Source organism: Callospermophilus lateralis, chromosome 18, assembly GCF_048772815.1.
Source record: "Callospermophilus lateralis isolate mCalLat2 chromosome 18, mCalLat2.hap1, whole genome shotgun sequence".
Lineage (NCBI taxonomy): Eukaryota > Metazoa > Chordata > Mammalia > Rodentia > Sciuridae > Callospermophilus > Callospermophilus lateralis.
Window position 1 is genome coordinate 60,394,013 of NC_135322.1, and position 19,587 is coordinate 60,413,599.

At 40.2% G+C, this 19,587-nt stretch overlaps 3 protein-coding genes across 4 annotated transcripts in view; 1 reads left to right on the plus strand and 2 right to left on the minus strand.

Annotated features, from left to right (window-relative positions):
* The window catches only part of Gan (gigaxonin), a 383,888-nt gene that overhangs the window by 161,674 nt on the left and 202,627 nt on the right, over positions 1 to 19,587 (plus strand). The window lies entirely within an intron of this gene.
* Positions 3,732 to 14,284, minus strand: Gcsh (glycine cleavage system protein H). The gene is made up of 5 exons (XM_076839085.1): positions 14,042 to 14,284; positions 11,328 to 11,407; positions 10,140 to 10,203; positions 5,157 to 5,288; positions 3,732 to 4,317 (listed from the first exon to the last, which is right to left on the minus strand). Exons 1-5 carry the CDS (start codon positions 14,274 to 14,276, stop codon positions 4,220 to 4,222), a joined length of 609 nt encoding a protein of 202 aa, XP_076695200.1. The 5' UTR covers positions 14,277 to 14,284; the 3' UTR covers positions 3,732 to 4,219.
* Positions 18,428 to 19,587, minus strand: part of Pkd1l3 (polycystin 1 like 3, transient receptor potential channel interacting) — an 81,925-nt gene continuing 80,765 nt past the window's right edge. For both annotated transcript variants that reach the window (XM_076838826.2, XM_076838825.2), the window contains exon 43: positions 18,428 to 18,710. In XM_076838826.2, the coding sequence (XP_076694941.2) occupies positions 18,549 to 18,710 (162 nt within the window). In that variant the 3' untranslated portion in view covers positions 18,428 to 18,548. The remainder of the gene's footprint in view (positions 18,711 to 19,587) is intronic.

Genomic DNA, 19,587 nt, shown 5'->3' on the forward strand with positions numbered 1-19,587 from the left:
TCCACTGCTTTTTCTCCTTAAATTTATAACTGTATTTTTATTCTTTATTCTAACATATTTATAGTCAAGACTTACTTTAAGTAAGTCTGTTATAGCTTTCGGCAAAAAAAAAAAAAAAAAAAAAATATATATATATATATATATATATATATATATATATATATATATATAAATTGAAAAGGAAACGATTTTCCTAAGGTCACAGGGTAAACAGTTAAATTTTTCCTAATAATTCTTTATTCCTACTCTGTTGACAAATATTTTAGTAAAATATTAAGCAAAAAATATTATTAGAAGTGAAATGGACAAAGCTTTTCCTCTCTTCCATTAATGTATGTATGTGTATGTATTATAAATACATGAGGTAGATTCAGCCATAATTACATTTTTTCATGAATGTCAGTTGAGATATCTTCACAAAAATATGAAGATGCAAATGGAAGCAGTTTTGTAATCAGTGTCTCTTAAAAACTTTTTACATCAAAATTCACATAGTAATCATTAACCAAAAAATATTTTAATGTTCTTTCAACTGATAATTTGCTTTGTCCTCTTTCAACTTTCTTAAAAACAGAATTTGGATCCACCTGACTAGCAGGATTTGTTATCCAGTCATAAAGCTACTTTCTCAGTTGTTTGTTTTGCTTTTGCTTTTGTGGCATTGGGAATTGAACCCACAGGTGCTGTACCACTGAACTACATCCCCTGCCCTTTTTTGTTTTGAGGCAAGGTCTTGTGGATAGTCTCAAACTTGAGTTCCTCCCACCTCAGCCTCCCAAATAACAGTGATTGCAGGTGTTTCTTTCTCAGTTTGGGGGGAGTTACCAAAAGTCTTTAAATTTAATGTATGACCACTAATTAAACAACTTTACTGAAAGGACATTCTCTTAGGTACATGTGAAAATTTAAAGATCTGGAAACTGATTTCCTTCATAGTAAGTGTGCCTGTATGCCCCTGTTTGAAATCTTCTGTAATTACTGTTGAAATCCAGAAGGCAAAAGCCTGAAAGCATAATTGATCAGAAATGTTAAAGGAAAGTAATTAGCTAATGATTATTCCAAAAACAAGTAGAACTCTAGCAAAAGGGGTTTCAAAGACAAAACTATGAGTGAACCTAGGAAAATCTTGGTGTGCAGGAGAGATAGACAAGGAGTATATGGGAACTTTATTTTCTACTGACTTTTGCTGTGAAACTAAAAAATGTTCTAATAAAATCTATTTAAAGAAGGGGGAGGAGACAGATGGGTACTTGCTCAACAGTAAAGCCTTGTTGCACAGAAGAATTTAATCCCAATGGAAAGGGTCCCCTCTGAGATGGAAGGTATGTATGATTAGATCCTAAAAACTACATGACTGTTGAGCAGTAATGAAGACACTTATAGCTAGGACTTTTTTTTTCCTCCCCTTCAGTGCTGAGGTTCAAACCCAGGATCTCTCACATATTAGGTAAGCACTCTACTATGGAATGACATACCCAGACTCCTAAAAAACACTATTTTAAGTGTATTTTTTAAACTTAGGATGGGCTGTACTCTTACAAGCAGCCCCAGAAAAACAGCAAAACTTGGGGGGAAAGAATAAGAAATTGTGATGTGTTGATGAATGGAGTTGTACTGGTCTGAAAAACGAGCCTCACTTCCATACCAGGTCTGTGCAGAGTGCCCTCTAGTAGTGTCACTAAAGCCTGATGCTGTAAGCCTCTAAAGCACCTGAGAGGTGATATGAAAAATTTTAACACAGGGCAACCTACTTCATTTCTGAAGATTTCATATTACTAGAAAGCATTTATCAAGGCCTTTATTAAGGTGCTCTGCTAAGGCCAAAACCTTGGAGGAGTTTGAGGTCAGGGAAATAAAATTCTATTAATTTAGTCAATTTGAAGGGCCAAAGCCTGGATTTTGAGGGTCTTGAGTGTAGCTCAATAGCAGAGTTCTTGCCTACCATGGTAAGGCAAAAAACAAAAGTCTATTTTTGGTGTCACAAATTAATGACAATGAAATTGGCTTCATAGTTAAGTAAAAAAATAAGTTGCTCTGTTTTCTGCTCTTTGAAAGTTGTTTGTGTCCTTAGGAAGGGATGGGAGTGATTGCCCACTTCTTTCAGAAATGAGTCAAGATTGGCCATTTCTGCTTCCCAGTGTTAGAATATCCCTTCCCTACCCCCATTCCCATTTAAGTATTTTTATATAGTGGTGTACCACCTGTCCTAAATGCCATAAGTGTTTCTTTGGATTCTGCAATATTTGCATATGCATAATGAGATTGTTGGTGATAGAACCCAAGCCTAAACATGATATTCATTATACATAGCCTGAAGGTAATCTTAAGAGTATTTTTAGTGTCCCTGAATTTTGGCTGCCTTCCATCACATGAGATCAGATGTGAAATTTCCCAATTTAGCATCATGTTAGCATTCACAAAGATCCAGATTTTGAAACATTTTGGATCTTAAGATTAGGGAAGCTCAACCTGTAGTTAACATAGCTAAGGGACTGTCGACCAAGTAGACCAAGACAGATGAAAACCCTTACCATCACCACCCAAATATTTGACAGATCTTTTATCTCTATCACCTTCTTATCTTTGAAGTGGTGGACATAAAGGATAGTCCTACCTAACTCTGGTGGTTGTAAATATCAAAGATAATATATTAGATCACCTTCGATATAATTATTATCCCTATTTCCAAAGCAGATTAATTAACCTGGTAATAAGAGAAACAAGGAGACAATCATGGGCTGGGGATGTGGCTCAAGCGGTAGCACGCTCGCCTGGCATGCGTGCGGCCCGGGTTCGATTCTCAGCACCACATACAAACAAAGATGTTGTGTCCGCCGATAACTAAAAAAAAATAAATAAATATTAAAAAAAAAAAAAAAGGAGACAATCATTCAGGACTCGGGTACTTCCTTGATAAGGCACACTTGGCCTTAAGCACAGTTTGGAAAAGAATGTTTTTCTGCTGAGAAGCAAAGAAATTATATTTACCCACCCAGTTTCTCTAAGTTCTCATATTTGCTATTACCGCCAGGTGGTAGTAACTAAATGTGTCCTTTTCCCTGTAGTAAAAGGGGAAATAGAGGAGGTGTCTGCTTGTGCCTTATGCATATATATTTATTTATACATATATAACCTGCCCTGCCCCAAGTCAGCATTTTACAATTGACTAAATTGGAGGGTATATGCTATGTTAGTCATCTGAAAATACCATTTAGTACTCTAAATATGCTTAAGCTCCAAAGAGTATTCAGTCAGTCAACACCTGAGCCCATAAAGCTCCATCATGTCCATTTCTATTCCTATTACTGAAGTGGAAACCTTTGAATATGGTTTAACTTCTTAAAGACACTATGTGCTATGCAGATCAAAATTTCCTCCTTCCCTTGTTTTTCCTCTTCTAACCTAATGATGAAAAACGACAAAAGTTAAGTGTTAAATGCTATCAAGCAATTAAATTTTCACTTCAGAAAAAAACTGATTTGTAACTAAAAGGAAAATTTCCCTTAAACCTTTCATTATTATAGCTTAAATATTTTTTTCAAAAAATAAGTTTCCAGAGCTAGGGATGTAGCTCAGTGATAGATGGTGCATGCTTAGCCTCCTCAAGGTCCTGGTTTGATCTCCAGCACCACAGAAAAAGAAAAAAGACTTTGCAGAAGTTGAAAGGACCATTTTCACAAATAATAGCAGAGTCACTAAATGGAATATTAATGTCAAAACAAAAAACATGATTAATGAAGTTGAATATTTTATTTCTTATTTTGTTGCAAGCTGCTGTTTCAGTGTATAAAAATAACACCAGTGAATGCAGTACATTATAAAATTAAGACAGTATTGTTCTTCTGACACTGTACAACACACACTTTCCTCTATGTCCAGTTTTTTTCAAATGGAAAAACATTAAGTATATTGACCCAAATCCAGGGATGGATGTAAGCACGTTACAGTATTATATTAGGCTTATAACAAGATTATCCTTGAATTACATACTTTCTTATAAGTATTTTTACCACAGATAATTTCATGAATTCTGATATCAACCTAGTGCCTACTCTAAAAATCATAAGGAATTGTAAAAAGATGCATATTGTGTTTATCGGCAGTCATTGGGAAGTTAAGGAGTTATCTTCTTCCAGTAGCATTGTTAAGAGTAGCTTTTAAGTCTTCTATAAGACAACTGCTGCAGTTATTCCACACTAGTTTATTTAGGGTGCCATTTTCACTCCTCAATAGATTTTACATATTTCTCATATGCTTCTTCGCTCATTAGGTCATCTAGTTCTGAAGGGTCACTCAGTGTCATCTTTATCAGCCAACCTGCAACCAAAACAAAAAGCTTACATTCCAAATTGCTTTTTTTTTTTAATATTTATTTTTTAGTTTTAGGTGGACCCTTTATTTTATTTTTATGTGGCTGAGGATCAACCCAGTGCCTCATGCATGCTAGGCAAGCACTCTACCACTAAGCCACAACCCAGCCCCCAAATTACCTTTTTAAAAGGTCAAATTCATTCAATATGTAAATTTCTGAGTGCCTCTAGTATACTAGATCAATTACTTGAATTAATCCAATGTACACAAATAATACATTATTTATGGAACTTTTTTTTGTACCAGAGACTGAACCCAGGGGGACTCAACCACTAAGCTACATCCCCAGCCTTTTTATTTTTTGAGACAGGGTCTTACTAAGTTGCTTAGATCCTCACTAAGTTGTTGGGACTGGCTTTGAACTTGTGATTCTCCTGCATTAAGAATTAATATATTTGTATATTATAATTGGAAAGAATTTACAGCCAGAATTAGAGTATACCATGATAAATTAAAAACTCTTATTAGATTATAAGAAGCATGAACAACTGACATGTAAAACTATAAATACAGGATTCAAATATGTAAGGTCAGGTACGTCTTTCTTTAATAAAAGACCCATACTGTACCTGCTGCAGTTAAAGGCATCAAAAAGCAGCAGAAAGAAGGGTGAGATAGCAGGCAAAGAACCACAACCTAATCCTAAGTTTGCCATTTATTGGCTGCATGCTCCTGACAGGAAAATTGGGGAGAGAAGGAGCTCAACTCATCTATAAAATGGAGAAAACTGCTACGAGCACACACTTCATTAGATTAGTAGGATAAAAATGTAAGAAACAACTTACCATCTTTGTAACAAGATTTGTTCACAAGCCCTGGGTTTTCTGCAAGTGCCTCATTAATTTCAGTTACTTCTCCTGATAGAGGAGAATAGAGTTCACTGGCAGCTTTCACACTTTCCAAAGCACCAAACTCATCTAAATGGAGAAAAAATTTTTAAATATTAAACATCAAGACAAAGACTTGAAAATACAAAATATGGAGAAATGGTCATCTCTCCTAAAATAGTGATTTTTAAAAATTTTACATTTCACCTGGCATGGTGGCATATGCCTGTATTCCCAGCTCCTGGGGGCTGAGGCAAGAGGATCACAAGTTGGAGGCCAGCCTCAGCAACTTAGCAATACTCTGTCTCAAAAGAAAAAAGAAGGGGCAGGGGATGTAGCTCAGTGGTAAAGTATCCCTGGTTCAATCCCCAGTACCAAAAAAAAAAAAAAAAACTTTAATTTCTTTAATTGGAAAAAAAAAACATAGGCTCTGTCATGTTCATAACTCCTATTAGAAGGTATAAATACCCTCAATAAAGTGAACCTATCTGTCCTGGACACCGAAAATAACAAATGATGATTTTATCTGAATACCAGATGTGTTCATGATGTTCAGTAAAACTCAATTTTCTTTGACTAACTATATCTCAGAAAAAAGAAAAAACTTTAGGAGTTCCAGTAATGCTGAAGCATCCCATATCAGACCACATTATATGAGAGCAATCAGAAAGGTACCAAACTAGGTGAGATCTCACTCCCACACAGTGTGATTGCACATGCAAAGAAACAGAAGGGTCAGAGGAGAGTGTAGAGCTGCCACAGTGGCTGGGAATTGGGGGCTGAAACTGTAGGAGGAACAGAATCACAGTAAAAAGATAAAGGCATTAACAGGAGTGGATCCCAAAATAACCCATATGCTGGAATTAACAGAGAAACTTCAAGTAGCTCTTAGGAAGTTGCTCAGAGACAGTCTTTATTGTAGTGAGGGAATATGAGGAGGAATACTTGCAATGGAAAATTTTATATGGAGGCTCTAGAAATGGAAAGTCTAACACCTAAAATAGAACACTCAACACAGAGAACTAATAGCAGACTGGGGACAACAGAAGAAAAGACCAATGAAGGTGAAGAGAAAAATCAACCGAAATTAACCACGCTAAAGTTACCAGAGCCAGGGGCTAGGGTTGTGGCTCAGTGGTAGCGTACTTGCCTAGCAAGCATAAGGCACTAGGTTCGATCCTCAGCAGCACCACATAAAAATAAAGTCCATCAACAACTAGAAAAATATTAAAAAAAAAAAAAAGTTACCAGAGCCAAAAGGGCCTGTGGGACATATGATCCAACAAACATACAACTGAACTCACAAGAGGAGGGAATTAGGAAAAAAATAAAAGCAGAAATAATGACCAAAATAAATCTCCAAATTTGATACTCAAAGGAGAAAGAATAGCTGACTTTTCATCCCAAAAAACAGAAGCCAGCCAACAATGGAATGAAAACTATGAAGTCCTGGGGACAGGGGAAGAAGAATCTGTCACCAGGAATTCCATACAAAGCAAAAATATCCTTCAAGAATAGATGCAAAGGGATAGGAATAGGAAAGACAGTGGAATGAATCTGGCCTAACTTTCCTAGGTACTTATGTGAATACACCACAGTGAATCTCAACATTGTGTACATCCACAAGTCTGGGATCCTAATAAGAATAAGATAAAGTCCATGTTTGTATAAATATGTCAAAATAGACTACTGTCATGTGTAACTAAAAAACATAAAAACTTTTTTAAAAAGATTGGCAAAATCTATGTGCATATATATATATGAATATACCAGTGAATTTCATCTTTATGTATATCTATAGAATAAATAAAAGGCCAAAAATAAAATAAATGAAGCAAAGACATTTTCAGATAAATAAGGAGGCATAAGCACATCCTCACTTCAAGAAATACTACAATTTCTTGCGCTGAATGTGATAACAAGATGACACCTCAAATCTACAGTAAGGAGAGAAGGTGTTGCAACTGGTAAATATGAATAAATACAAAACACATTCTTCTTAATTTCTATACAAGGCACTCTATTGTTTAAAGCAAAAACTATAATACCATGTTGTAGAGCGTACTGCATCTATTAATGCAGAACACTGAACAGCACAGTGAATGGACAGGAAAGTCACTGTCCTAAATATCTGACATACTATGTGAAGTGATGTATTATCTCTAAATAAACTGTGATAATATGACATACTGTGAGTAACTGTTGAACAGTACAAAGAGGTATACTCTAAAAACCAGTGGAGGCCAGCTGTAGAGGCACACCTATAATACCAGAAACTCAGGAGGCTGAGGCAGGAAGTTCGAGGCCAGCCTCAGCAACTCAGCAAGACCCTGTCTCCAAATTTAATTTTAAAAAGGACTGGGGATATAGTTCAGTGGTAAAGCACCCCTGGGTTCAATCCCCACTACAAATTAATTAATTAATTAATTAAAACAAAATGGAAAAAATAAAGTCCAACACCAAAATTTAGAAAGGCAAAAGAACAGGACAAAATGAAAGCAAAGACCTAAACTCAAAATATATCAGTATTACAGTAAAATGACTAAATAATCATCAAAAGGCAGATGTCAGATGGATAAGAAACTATAAGCCGTCTTTAAGGAACACACTTGAAAGTTAGCATAGCAACATTAAGAACAAAGAGCTAGGCATGTAGCTCATTGGTGGAGTGTTTGCCTAGGCCCTGGGATCAATCCCAGTACTGTAAAAAAATCAAAGTAGACTTCAAAACAAGAATTTACCAGAGATAAAAAGGGACATTTTTTTCAGGCTGGGGTTGTGGCTCAGCAGAGCACTCACCTAGCATGTGTGAGGCCCTAAGTTCGATCCTTAGCACCCCATAAAAATAAATAAATAAAATAAAGGTATTGTGTCCAACTACAACTAAAAAAATAAAAAGGGGGCATTTTTTAAAACAGCAAATGGATCAACTCATCAGCAAGACTAAGAATCTTTTATTAAAAGTGCATATAACTATTTCTAACTCTCTCTGCTTCCCACTGCCACGAGCTGAGCAACCTTCCTTCTCCATACCCTTCCACCAAGAAGTTCTGCTTGGAGTCAGCCATCCATGGACTAAACCTCTGAAAACAGCATGTGTGGTTCCAGGCAGTGAAGAAAGGGAAAGAAATTCAGCTGGGACAAGAATTACCCAGAACCCTGAACAAACTGGGCCCTGATGATCAATAGTTCTATTCGGTGAATGTGGATTACAGCAAACTGAAGAAAGTAGATCCAGATTTTAAAATGAAGTGTTTCCCTATAAAGCAGCTTAGAATGCAGATCTTTCAGAAGCCATCCACACAATTTTCTACTTAACCAGGAGTTAAGTGGGAAGTTGATTTGTTGGTGTAAGGACAGTTTGAACAGTACCATCAATACTGAAACAGTACCATCAATCAAACTGAAAGTTAACCCTTACTCCACCATGGTATGAGGTGAGGCCTCTGGCAAGAGGAACCCTTGGGAATGGGCTAAGTGTTCCTATAAAAGGGACCCCCAAAAGTTCTCTCCCTTTCTTTATGCCTTATAAGGTTACCAGAAGATAGCAATCTGCAGCCCAGACAAGGCCCCACCCAGACCAAACCATGCTGTTACCTGATCTCAGATTTCCAGCCTCCAGAACTTAGAAACTATAATACAGTTCTGATACTCATAAGCATCCTCATCTGTGGTACAGTTTACAATAGCCCAAACTAAGATATTCAATAAACAAAGAATGCAGTCTTTTTAAATACACATGAAACACTAAGATCATATGCTGAACCATAATGTAAGTCACAGCTTCAGAAATTAAAATCTTACACAGTATGTTACTTTACTACAACAAATTTAAGTTTAAAATTAGTTAACAATGAGCGATCTAGAAAAACTTCAAATATTTAAAAATAAACATACTTTCAAATAATTTGTGGATCAAAGAAATCAGATGGGAAATTGAAAGATACTTTGAAATAAGTGATAATGAGAATACATCATCAAAATTTGTGGGATTTTTAAAAATAGTGCTTAGAAGGAAATTAGCATCTTGTGGCACACACATGTAATCCTAGCAACTTGATGACTCCCTGTCTTAAAAAATTTTTTATAAAGGGCAGGGGATGTAGTTCAATGGTCAGGTGGTCAAACACCCCTGGATTCAATCCCCACTACAAAAAAAAAAAAAAAAGGAGATTATCATCTTCATAGCATTTTGAGGTTTTATGTTAACAATCAATGAATGGCCTGGGTGCTCAAAACACTAGAAAATAAACAAAAGGCAATTTCCCCCGCCCCCCTTCTCTTGTGTGTGTATGTGGTAGTGGCATAAGCCAGGGGCACTCTAGCACTGAGTTGTACCCCCGCTCCTTTTTTTTCATTCTTGAGACAGGACCTCACTAAATTGCTTAGGCTGGCCTCAAATTTGCAATCCTCCCACCTCAGCCTCCCAAGTCATGGGATTATAGGTGTGTGCCACCTTGACCCCCCAGCCCCTGTTAAACAATAAACTTCAGCAAAATTATACAGCACCAATCCACACGTGTAGAGGTGAGGAGGGTGGCATTAAGAGCCATTTCCCTCTCTTTCTGCCTTTCATTATCAAGTCTCAAAATTCTCCTTCTCACCATCCCTTACAGCTAGTCGGGACAAAACAACCCAGACCTACCTGGTAAAATGTGAGAAAGCCTCTGCTGAGATTTCTGGTCGAGACATTCTTTCTCAAAAAAAAAAAACAAAAACAAAAAAAACAAAGGAGACCCTGCCCCTCTCCGGACTCTCGAAACACTGAGGCAGAAAGGTTCACCAAGTGAAGGTGTCCTTAATGGCTCTCAGTGAACTAACCCTGTGTCCACCTATCCCCAGCCTTTATGAAACAACAAACCACTTAGGTGTTCAGGTAAAGACAGACAATGAAAATTCATGGCATGATTTGTGACATTCCAAGATGAGAAAAACTCTTACCTTGTTTTTTCAATTTTGTTCCAACTTCAGGCAGACTACAATAAACAACATCTCCCAGAGCTTCCTAAAAAATAAAAACAGAAAAAACTCTTTAAGTCGTCAAATTAAATTCCCCTGTAAGTAGGGACAAAACACTGAATTCCCTGTAATTCAGGCAACATATTTTTACACTTAGGAGACTAGATTCTTTGGTCTTCCTCTCAACCCTTTAAAAGTGTGCAATCTGTTCTTCATTCAGAAGCTGCACTGCTACAGGCCACCCACCAGCCAAATCTGGCCCCTCACCTGAAGTGACCCCCAGCACAATCTATGTGCTACAAATAGTTACTAGCTCTTCTCAGCACTAACACACTGCTTTCCCACCTCTGCAGCTCTACTTAGGCCATGATCCCTACTGCTCTAGCTGTATCCTACTCACTGGATCTGTGGACCACAGTCCTAGGAGACATGGACTCCAGGAGATAAGGCTGCTCTCCATCAGGTGAGTGGACCACAATCCCTGGCAGTACCTGGAAACCCCTTCCACCTGTTGTTTACTATGTCGTTTCCATGTGGGTGACTTTCATGGATAAACTCCAGGAGGCAAGGACAGCATCTTACACAGTACTTCCCAAACACTCTGTGCTGAATCCTTGGTACACAGGTATGCTGATAAAGTCAGTGACTCTCGATACCCAAAAATCCATCTAGCATTTCTGAGGAATTGTGTCCCCCCACTTCCTCTTTCTTCTCCTGCCTTGCTCCTTACACAAATCTAATTGAAAGTCACTGTCCCATGCTACTATGAGGTCCGAGGAAATAGGCAAATTAGTAGAGAAAAACTAAATAGGTTTCTATGTGTTAATCTGTGCCTATTTGAGTTTTCCCTCTTCTTTATGGCCCTAGGCCATGTGGGTATCACAGTAGCCACAAAATGCTGGCCACCCTCCAACACTTTTGTTTGCTCCTTTTTCTTCTTTCCTTAACTGTTCAATATAAAACCTATGGCCTTCTGGAATAAGGTATGTTTCCTACTCTTAAGCAATAACCCAGGATTTCTTAAAATACAACATACTGACCTAACTAAAGTACACTTTACTTGATTTATCTCTGATTTTCTTCCAAGAGCCTTTTAAAAAGGCTGAAAGTACTATATAAAGTAAGCAAGTTATACGAGAGGACACTATCAAAAATATTTCAAGACAATACCTGTGCAAAATTGCTGATTCCCACTGTTCCAATACCATTTTCTGTAGTTATCCATTCATGTTTCTCTGTGAATTTACGCACTAAAACAGAAGACCAATATTTCAGAAAACCAGCGGCATTGTTTCTTTAAAAGGCCTTACCTTGCTGGTACAGTGATGCACACCTATAATCCCACCTATTATGGATGCTGAGGCAGAAGGATCACTTGAACCCTAGTGTTCAAGGTCAGCCTGGGCAGCAAAGTGAGACCCCCATATTTGGGGTGTCGGAGACAACAACAAAAGATTTAACCTAAAAAAAAATATAATGTGCCACTTTAAGTAGAGTTGACCTAAGACATCTTAACTGAAGCTTAATTATAAGGAATGAAACTGGCCTCCTGGAACAATTAATTCTTTTATCAAACGTCAACCTGCCCTTGAAGAAAGTAGCTACTGCTGTTTAAAGAATACTAGGGTATAGAGTGTAGCTCAGTGGTGGAGTGCTTGCCTAGTAAGTGTGAGGCCTTCAGTGCAATCCCCAGCACTGCAAAAAAGAAAAACTTAAAGGGGATTCTGGGCTACATAGATGGTATATATAGATCTTCGGCTACACATTCAGTTGTCCCTCTTGTCCTGCTACAACTTCAGAACTTTAGATTTTACCAGTTATAAACCCTTACTTTTGAAAGTAAGGGCTGGACAAATACAAATGGATGACCTGTCTGAGACTACTGTCCTGGACATCTTGTCTGATTGTGAAGATAATCTCAGGAGTCAGGTTGTCTGGCAATCACTGAGCAATTGAGCAACCCAAGTGTAGAGGAGGCAGAGCCGTCAAAAGCTCAGTGCACCTAAGGGCACTTATGTCTTTAGCCATAGATTGTTGTTTTTTTTTTTTAACCAGGCATGCTACTTAGGCTAAAAGCAGTGTTAATACAATTCTCCTTTAACCCTTGGACCAACAGGACAGACTAGGTAAATAATTACTTTCTTACCGGCCTTGAAAAAACATGGGTTTTGGCATCAAGAAATCAGGAGTTATAATTCATTAAAATTTTAGATTTTTTTCCCTTTCCAAGTCATTAGATAGGTTTTACATTAAATGTTGGTCAGTTTCTTACTATTTATTTGATGCTTCACTAATATTTAACAGGTAACATTTCTTCAGTGTTTCCTAGTGACAGAATGTGTGTACAGCAGTTACATTTTTCCTTTCATTCACCCAATAACTCTGAGGTTAAGTATTGCCTCCACTTTATGAGGAAAACAGATTCAGAGAGGTTGAATCCATATGCCCAAGATCTCACAGCGGATAAGAGGTAGAACCAGAACTGGAAGTTGGATCTATCTGCTTTTAAAAACCTAGATGCAGCAGGACACGGTGGCGCACACCCATAATCCAGACTCCAGAGCCTAGGCAGAAGGATGGCAAATTCCAGGTCAGCCTTATTAATTTTAGTGAAACCCTGTCTCAAAATAAAAAATAAAGAAAGGTCTGAGGATGTAGCTTAATGGTAAAGAGCCCCTGGGTTAAATCCTCAGTACCAAAAAAGTAAAAAACAAACAAATCCAGGTACATTTTACCCCATAATACATACAATTCTTGTGTCAATTAAAAATAATAAACAAAAATTAAAACCTAAGGGCTTAACCAGATAATGGGCATTGATAATTTGGACAATATTTAACTATAGATAACTAGCAACTGCAAACAGCTAAAGATAGTATAGAGAAAATCCGTAGACATGAAAATACATTGCCTGAGAAATGCAGTACCATTGTATTCAAGTTGGTAATGCATTGGAATGTGTCACAAATTGTTGAGGGAATATAAATAAGAAATGTGACTATGCTTCAAACTTTCGAGTAAAATGATCAACAAGCCCAGTTCCAACAGATCTGTAAAATAATGAATTCAATGAGACAACAGCCATATTGATCTGTGATCCTAAATTAGCAGCCTGAGTTCTTACAAAATGTAGTTAGTCTTGCAAGTATTTGCGCACAAAGAAAGAAAACTGTTTTTCCACTCGCTAATTGTGCTAAAGCAGCAAAATTGCCAAGCCATTTGTGGGCAGGTTTCCCAGTTATTTCAAGTCCGTTTAAGTTAGGTCTTTTTTCAGCCCCAAGGGCTAATACAGACTTTATAACTCATTATAACTTCTGTAACAGTCCAGAAGACTTTATCTTTCGTTCTTCGTTTTTAGGAGACAGCTGTTTTCAACATTACGCTCCTTTTAGCTAGTAAAAATCTAAATCCAGTTTTAATAAGTGCTTCTCCTTAATTTTACTTGGGAGTTCTCAGTAATGGCCCATGTAGCAAACTAAAGACAAAGTAAAGACCTCCACATTTAGTCTCACAAGAGCACACAAATGCGAGAGTTACTAAAGTCACAAAGAACCTTAGTGATGCCTGCTTAGCTTCTCCAGCCAATTCACCTGCGGGAGCAGGCCCATACACCATTACCCGGCTCCTGCAGGCCCCCCGCGCCGGCTCCACTTCTTTACCCACGGGACAAAGATCACTAGTGTTTTCTCACGCCTGCTCAAGAGCTAGAGACGCGGCAGGGAAGAGGGAGGCCAGCAACGAGCTGAAGCGCGGGGCAGGGCTCACCCTCGCTCCGCGCCAGGGACTCAGCAGTGGGAGCCCGACGTTCTCCGCGTGCAGCTCAGCCCCGGGAGCGAGCCGAAGGGAGGAAGGCGCCGGCCTGCTCACGTGCCCGCCGCGCTTACCGGAGAGCAGAGAGGGTCCGGTGCGCAGCGTCCGAACAGCGCCCGCCCTCACCCGCCAGGGCCGCGGCGGGCAGAGCGCAACGGGCGCAGGGCCTGCACGCAGGCTGCGGGTCGCAGCTAGCGCGCTTCGGACTGCTCGCAGCGCCATATTCGCAAGGGTACAGAGGGTCGCCCGCGGCGCCTCTGCCGCCCTGCGACCCCGGCGGGAGTGGGCTGGTTGAACTGCGCGGGTCATGATTGGGCAGTGCGCAGGAGGGCGGGGACTCCAGGGGCGTACTCGTCTTCGGAGAGGGCGACGTACGAGAGAGGCGTGGACATGTGGAAGAGTTTGGAGTCGCGGAAGAGGGGCGGGGACTAGTGTCGGGCGGAGGCCTGGCTGGGCCGCTTGGGCTGGGAGGCAGGTCCTACTGGAGGGGAGGGGCTTCTTCTGGGACATTCTCTGGAGCTGTAGGGCTTGGCCCGCTGGCCCGGCGGCTCCCTGGTCCGCAGAATGCATGCAGAGCAGCGTCACCGCGGTAGCAGTGAGCAAAGCTCCAGATTGGATATGGTTTTGTTGGGCCGGCTTATTTCCCTGCCCTCGAGTCCTGAGAGGGTAAGGCACCTCCAGTTCCGTTAAAGGATGCGATCCTGCCCTTCTACACAGGAGCAAGGTCATCCAGAGCTGGATTCATTCCAACCCAAAGATGATTATTGGGCATTAGCCAAGGTCGCATAGACACATACAGTTCCTCTGACTTTTTTGAAATATTGAAAACAGTTCCGGAGCCCACTTTATTTTCTTACAAGATCCCAAGAGGCCCCAAAGAGACAGGCAAAACCGGGAATATTAAAGCGGGCAAAGAACTTACCAAAGGTCAGGAATGGCTTCTTGGTGGAAGTTGAACTGGAGCCAGTCTCTAACTCAGGAGTGTCCAAAAGGCCAAGCTGAGACTCAGCATGGGCAGTTCCTTGCTTAATCAGCCAGCCCTGTGACCAAGTCGTTCTGAGAAAAGCCCAAGTCCTTGTCCAGATTCTAGAGTACAGAAAATGATTAAGTTCTGGAAAGACCTCACCTTCAACACAGATTTTATACAGTAGGTCACCAAAGAAATACTGGAGTCCCTCAAGCCCCACTCCCTCAGTACCACCAGGTGGGCCCAGGTGGATTTTTGCACTGAGCTGGCCCAGGCCTATAGGAAGGATTGTCAGCACATTGTGCAGAGGCATGCAAGGGCTGTCATGCTCCTTTTTTTTTTTTTTTTTTCCCTGAGTAAATTATGGCCACCTATTGAGTCCTTGTTATGTGCCTGGCACTGTGCAAATGTCATCTTGTTAATCCTTCTCAAACCCCACTCTGGAAGGGATCATTCTCATGTCATAGATGAGTCCTGGAGACTCAGAAAGGTTAAGTAATTAGCCCAAGAGTGGAATGGGAAGGCTTAAGTATAGCTTAAGAAGCTGCTAGGCAGCAGTAGTAGGATTTTACATATAGGCTTCTACTTGCCTCCATTTGGGATACTGACTGGATCACATTGATGGACTGTACACTCCAGATCTTGGCTACCTTTTATAATGTCAGTATTCTCTTTGTATTGTTGTTTTGTCACTAGTCAGTGCGGTACAGTGGAGCCCATGCTCTAAAATTCTTATCCTCAACTTGACTAGCTCATTTGGTGGGAAGAAGATTACATAGCAATGAGTGGAACATATCACAGGCCCTTCCACCAAAAAAAAAGTAGCAAATGTGTCTTTTTTTCCCTAACAAGCACTGAGTATAGCAAAAATCCTCACTCACCTCCAACTTGATAATCTTTAACATTCACACCTTGAATTTTCAAAGTTCATCTATTGCATATTTGGTGCAAGCACCTGAAAACAAGGTGATCATTTCTTCTGGGTGTCAGGAGAGTTCCATCCATCTTAGGCTGATAGACATCTTTTCCTCTTAACAGAACTAAAGGAGATGTCTGTTTGATATTTATAGTCAAGAGGGAAGTGGAGAGTAAATGAGAAAGAGGGAATGAAGAGATGAAGAATTTAAAAATCCAGATGTTAGACCTTTTCTTGTTTGAAACAGGCATCATACATATCTGGATGAGTTTCTGTACTAGTCTATTGGGAAATGTGTGAAGACCTTGCTATGGGTTATTTGGTCGATCTCTCTGTGTAAATAGTTCATGTTTATACATGATGCAATAAATGGGCCTTTGGGTAATAGAAGATGAAATTCCCAAAGTTCTATGTCTATTGCAAGTTATATGGCTCTCTGTTTATAAATGATCCTGAGCCTGTGGGTCTGTGGGTTTTGGTTGTCAAGGTAGTAAGATGGGATCCTGATTCAATTGACATGGGATGTCTAAGGTCTCATCCACCTAGAAAACCAGCAGTATTTCATTGCCAGGGATAAGACAGCCATTTAAGGATCTCATCAAATATGTATTTTTCCTCTTATCATTCTGCTGTGCCATATTCAGTTTTCCCCCCTATGGCCTCAATGAAGCGGCCAAAGTTCCAGGTGTTTTACATCAGAGAGTGTCAGCAGCATAGGAACCCTATCTCTGTGAGTCTCTTTTTATTAGCAAGGAGACCTCTCCCAAGGTACTCCCAAAGTACCTTAGAGACAGAACTCCATTCACTTTTTACTATCCAGAACTGTCATAATCACATGGCTACCTAAACCACTCACAGTCAAGAGAAATGGTTTGCTAAGCCATGACAAATTAGGATTTACCTTGAGGGGGCTGCATGAGTTGTGTGGGAGTGAAGCCAGATTTAAAGTTAGGTAGTCAGTGTAGTTAGGTAAATCGGGTCTAATATAGAGTAAAATCCAAAATGGAGGCCAAGTTTAGAATGAATTCCGGGAAAAGTTGAACAACTCTTGGAATGTTAATGAAATCCAGGAAAAGTCCAAGGCCCAGAGCCCATCCCAAAGAAATGTTAATGAACAGCCCCCAGCAAACTTGAAGATGCTGACTCAGAAATCCTTCCTGACCCATTACTTATTTGGCCCACCTGTACCCCGCCCACCTGTACCCCACCCTTGACAGAACAAAGGACAGGAATGTGACAGGAATGTGGGAAAGCTAAATGAAGACTTCAGCTATAAAAATGGGAGACAACTGTGCTTCCACAGATTCCATCTCTTGGGTCCCCTTCTTCCTCCAGGAGAAGTCTTTTCTGCTGTCCTTTAATAAAGCCTCTACTTTCCACTATAAACTTGCCTCGTCATGCTTCTCTGGTGTTATACTTCAACATTGGGGAAGCAACAGCGGTAACAGGAGGTATGGATGCCTAACTGAACAAAGTCGTGTTTCTCCTAGCAATGGGATGGATTTGGGTTAGGGCACCTCCAGTATCTGCTATAAGGGATGTGTGAGGAAGATCATTTCCTGTGTGGGGAGGGAAGTGTTCAGTCATCTACACCAATGGCTGTAAGTCCTTTTTTCTCCAGACTTGTGGTTCCCAAGTTCAGCATCCTTATCAAGTCTCTCTTCCCCTTGGAGTCCTCTAGGGAGCTTCAAAAATATTGATGCCTGGGTCCCAGCCCAGAGATTTGATGTGTTGGGGTGAAGTCTAGGGGTTCTAGCATGCAGCCACAGCTTAGGACCACCAGTGGAGATCACAGTTCCTGGAGTGTCATGTAGGAACATTCACCCTGATGAGGTGCTTCAGTATCTGGAACCTTGGCCTGAGAAGTCTGGGAATCATTGTGGATGCCAGGAGATCCTACAGTGCACACTGAGCAAACCAAAACTTGACAATTTCATGCCAAAGAACTTGCATAAAGTATAATCATCCAGCATTACTCACATTTATTTGGTCCAGAAACTATCATGGATTGGATTGTGTCCCCTAAAGAGATAGGTCAAAGTCCTAACCCACCTCTTCAGAGTATGACTGTGTTGGGATAGAGTCATGCATTAGTTAATTCAAGTCATACTGCAGTAGGGTGGATCCCTAATCCAATATGACTGGCACCCTGATGAGAAGCGTCACAGAAAATGCCAAATGCCAGGACAGAAGTGATTCATCTACAAGCTAAGGAACACCAAGGCTTACTAAGAAATTCAAAAGCTGGAAAAGGTATAGATTATTCCCTAGTACCGCAGAAGAAACATGGCCCAGTAATACCTTGACCTTAGACTTCTGGGTTCCAGAGTTATTATGAAACAATAACTCTCTGTTGTTTAAGCCATCTGGTGTGTGATACTATTCTAGCAACCCAAGGCTACTAATACCACACCCGTGGTTGGTATTCAGAGAAGCTCTGAACAAGCATTGTTTGAAGGTAACCCCTGATTGACCAAAAAGATAAGACAACTGCTCTGTAGAGAAGACTTTTATTTCTAAGGGGAAATGCATTGGAACAAACAGGCTCTCACAGGGGGGCAATTTTATGCATGCAGGTAGATGTCTTTTTTTTTTTTTTTTTAAACTTGCTGGTTTGGTAAGTCTTCTACAGACACAACCATTGTCCCAGAGAGACTTTAGAATCATTGTAAGCACAGGCCTGGGGTGGATGAACACCTTAAACATTGGGCACAGCTTGTACTGGTTGAGGAACCCAAGCCTTGGGGGCAGATTCAGCCTGGTCACTGCTGCTCTGAGGGTCCTCTCCTTTATAGCTAATGCCTAGGAAGCTGAATATTTTCATCAGAAGCAAATCGATGATCTCTTCTTCCTCTGACAGCTGCAAAAGAGAAAAGACCAAGCAATGTATTTGCAACCATTCTCTTTGGAGGGTTTTCTTTCTGTAGGGAAACCATGGTTTTATTGTCCCAGCCTGAGATCACTTTATTGCTTTTGGTGGGGTTTTATGGTTTTTTTGGTTTGGTTTGGTTTTGAGGGGATTGAACCCATGGTTGCTTTACCGTGGAGCCACATACCCAGCCCGTTTTATTTTTTATTTTGAAACATGGTCTCCTTAAGTGCTGAGGCTGGCCTTGAATTTGCAATCCTCCTGCCTCATCCTCCTGAGTCACTGAGTTCACAAGAACAAAGGTGTATGCCACTGTGCTAGGCCTGAGGTCACTTAATCATTTAGGTTTTTCTGAGGTTATTTGTTTGTTTGTGGAACTGGCGATTAAACTCATGACTTGATGCATGCTAGGTAAGTGCTCTTCCACATCCCCAGCCCTTTTCTGGGGTTGTGATGGTACCTTCTTTTATTTATTTATTTATCTATTTATTTTAGTTTTCGGGGGGACACAACATCTTTGTTTGTATTGAAAAACCAGCCTCTATCTCAGAGCAAAGCCTGTCCAAGGAAGGGACATGGCCTTTGTCCTTGGAAAAACCCACAGAGCACTCCTAGGCACATTCCCACCCAGCTAAGTTGTTTATCTACAAATAACAGGAGAGATCTGCTGCGCCAGGTGTCCTTGACTCAGTCAAGCTAGGTGGGGATCCATAGCAGCCCCCTAGCAGCCACCAATCAGCATGAGACAGGGAAATACCTGGGATGCCAGATAACCCTCCCAGTAGTTTATGGTGGTTGATAACAAGTTGGGAAACCATGTAGTTCAGCACGTACAGCCCTCTTGGCTTAAACCAATCAGTTCAAATGA

Coding starts and splice junctions, on each gene's coding strand:
- Gcsh (XM_076839085.1), bottom strand. CDS start 14,276: ATGACCCGCGCAGTTCAACCAGCCCACTCCCGCCGGGGTCGCAGGGCG. Junction 10,204..11,327: donor GAATCAGCAATTTTGCACAG/GTATTGTCTTGA, acceptor TTTATTTTTTAG/GAAGCTCTGGGAGATGTTGT. Junction 4,318..5,156: donor CAAATCTTGTTACAAAGATG/GTAAGTTGTTTC, acceptor TTTTGGTTGCAG/GTTGGCTGATAAAGATGACA.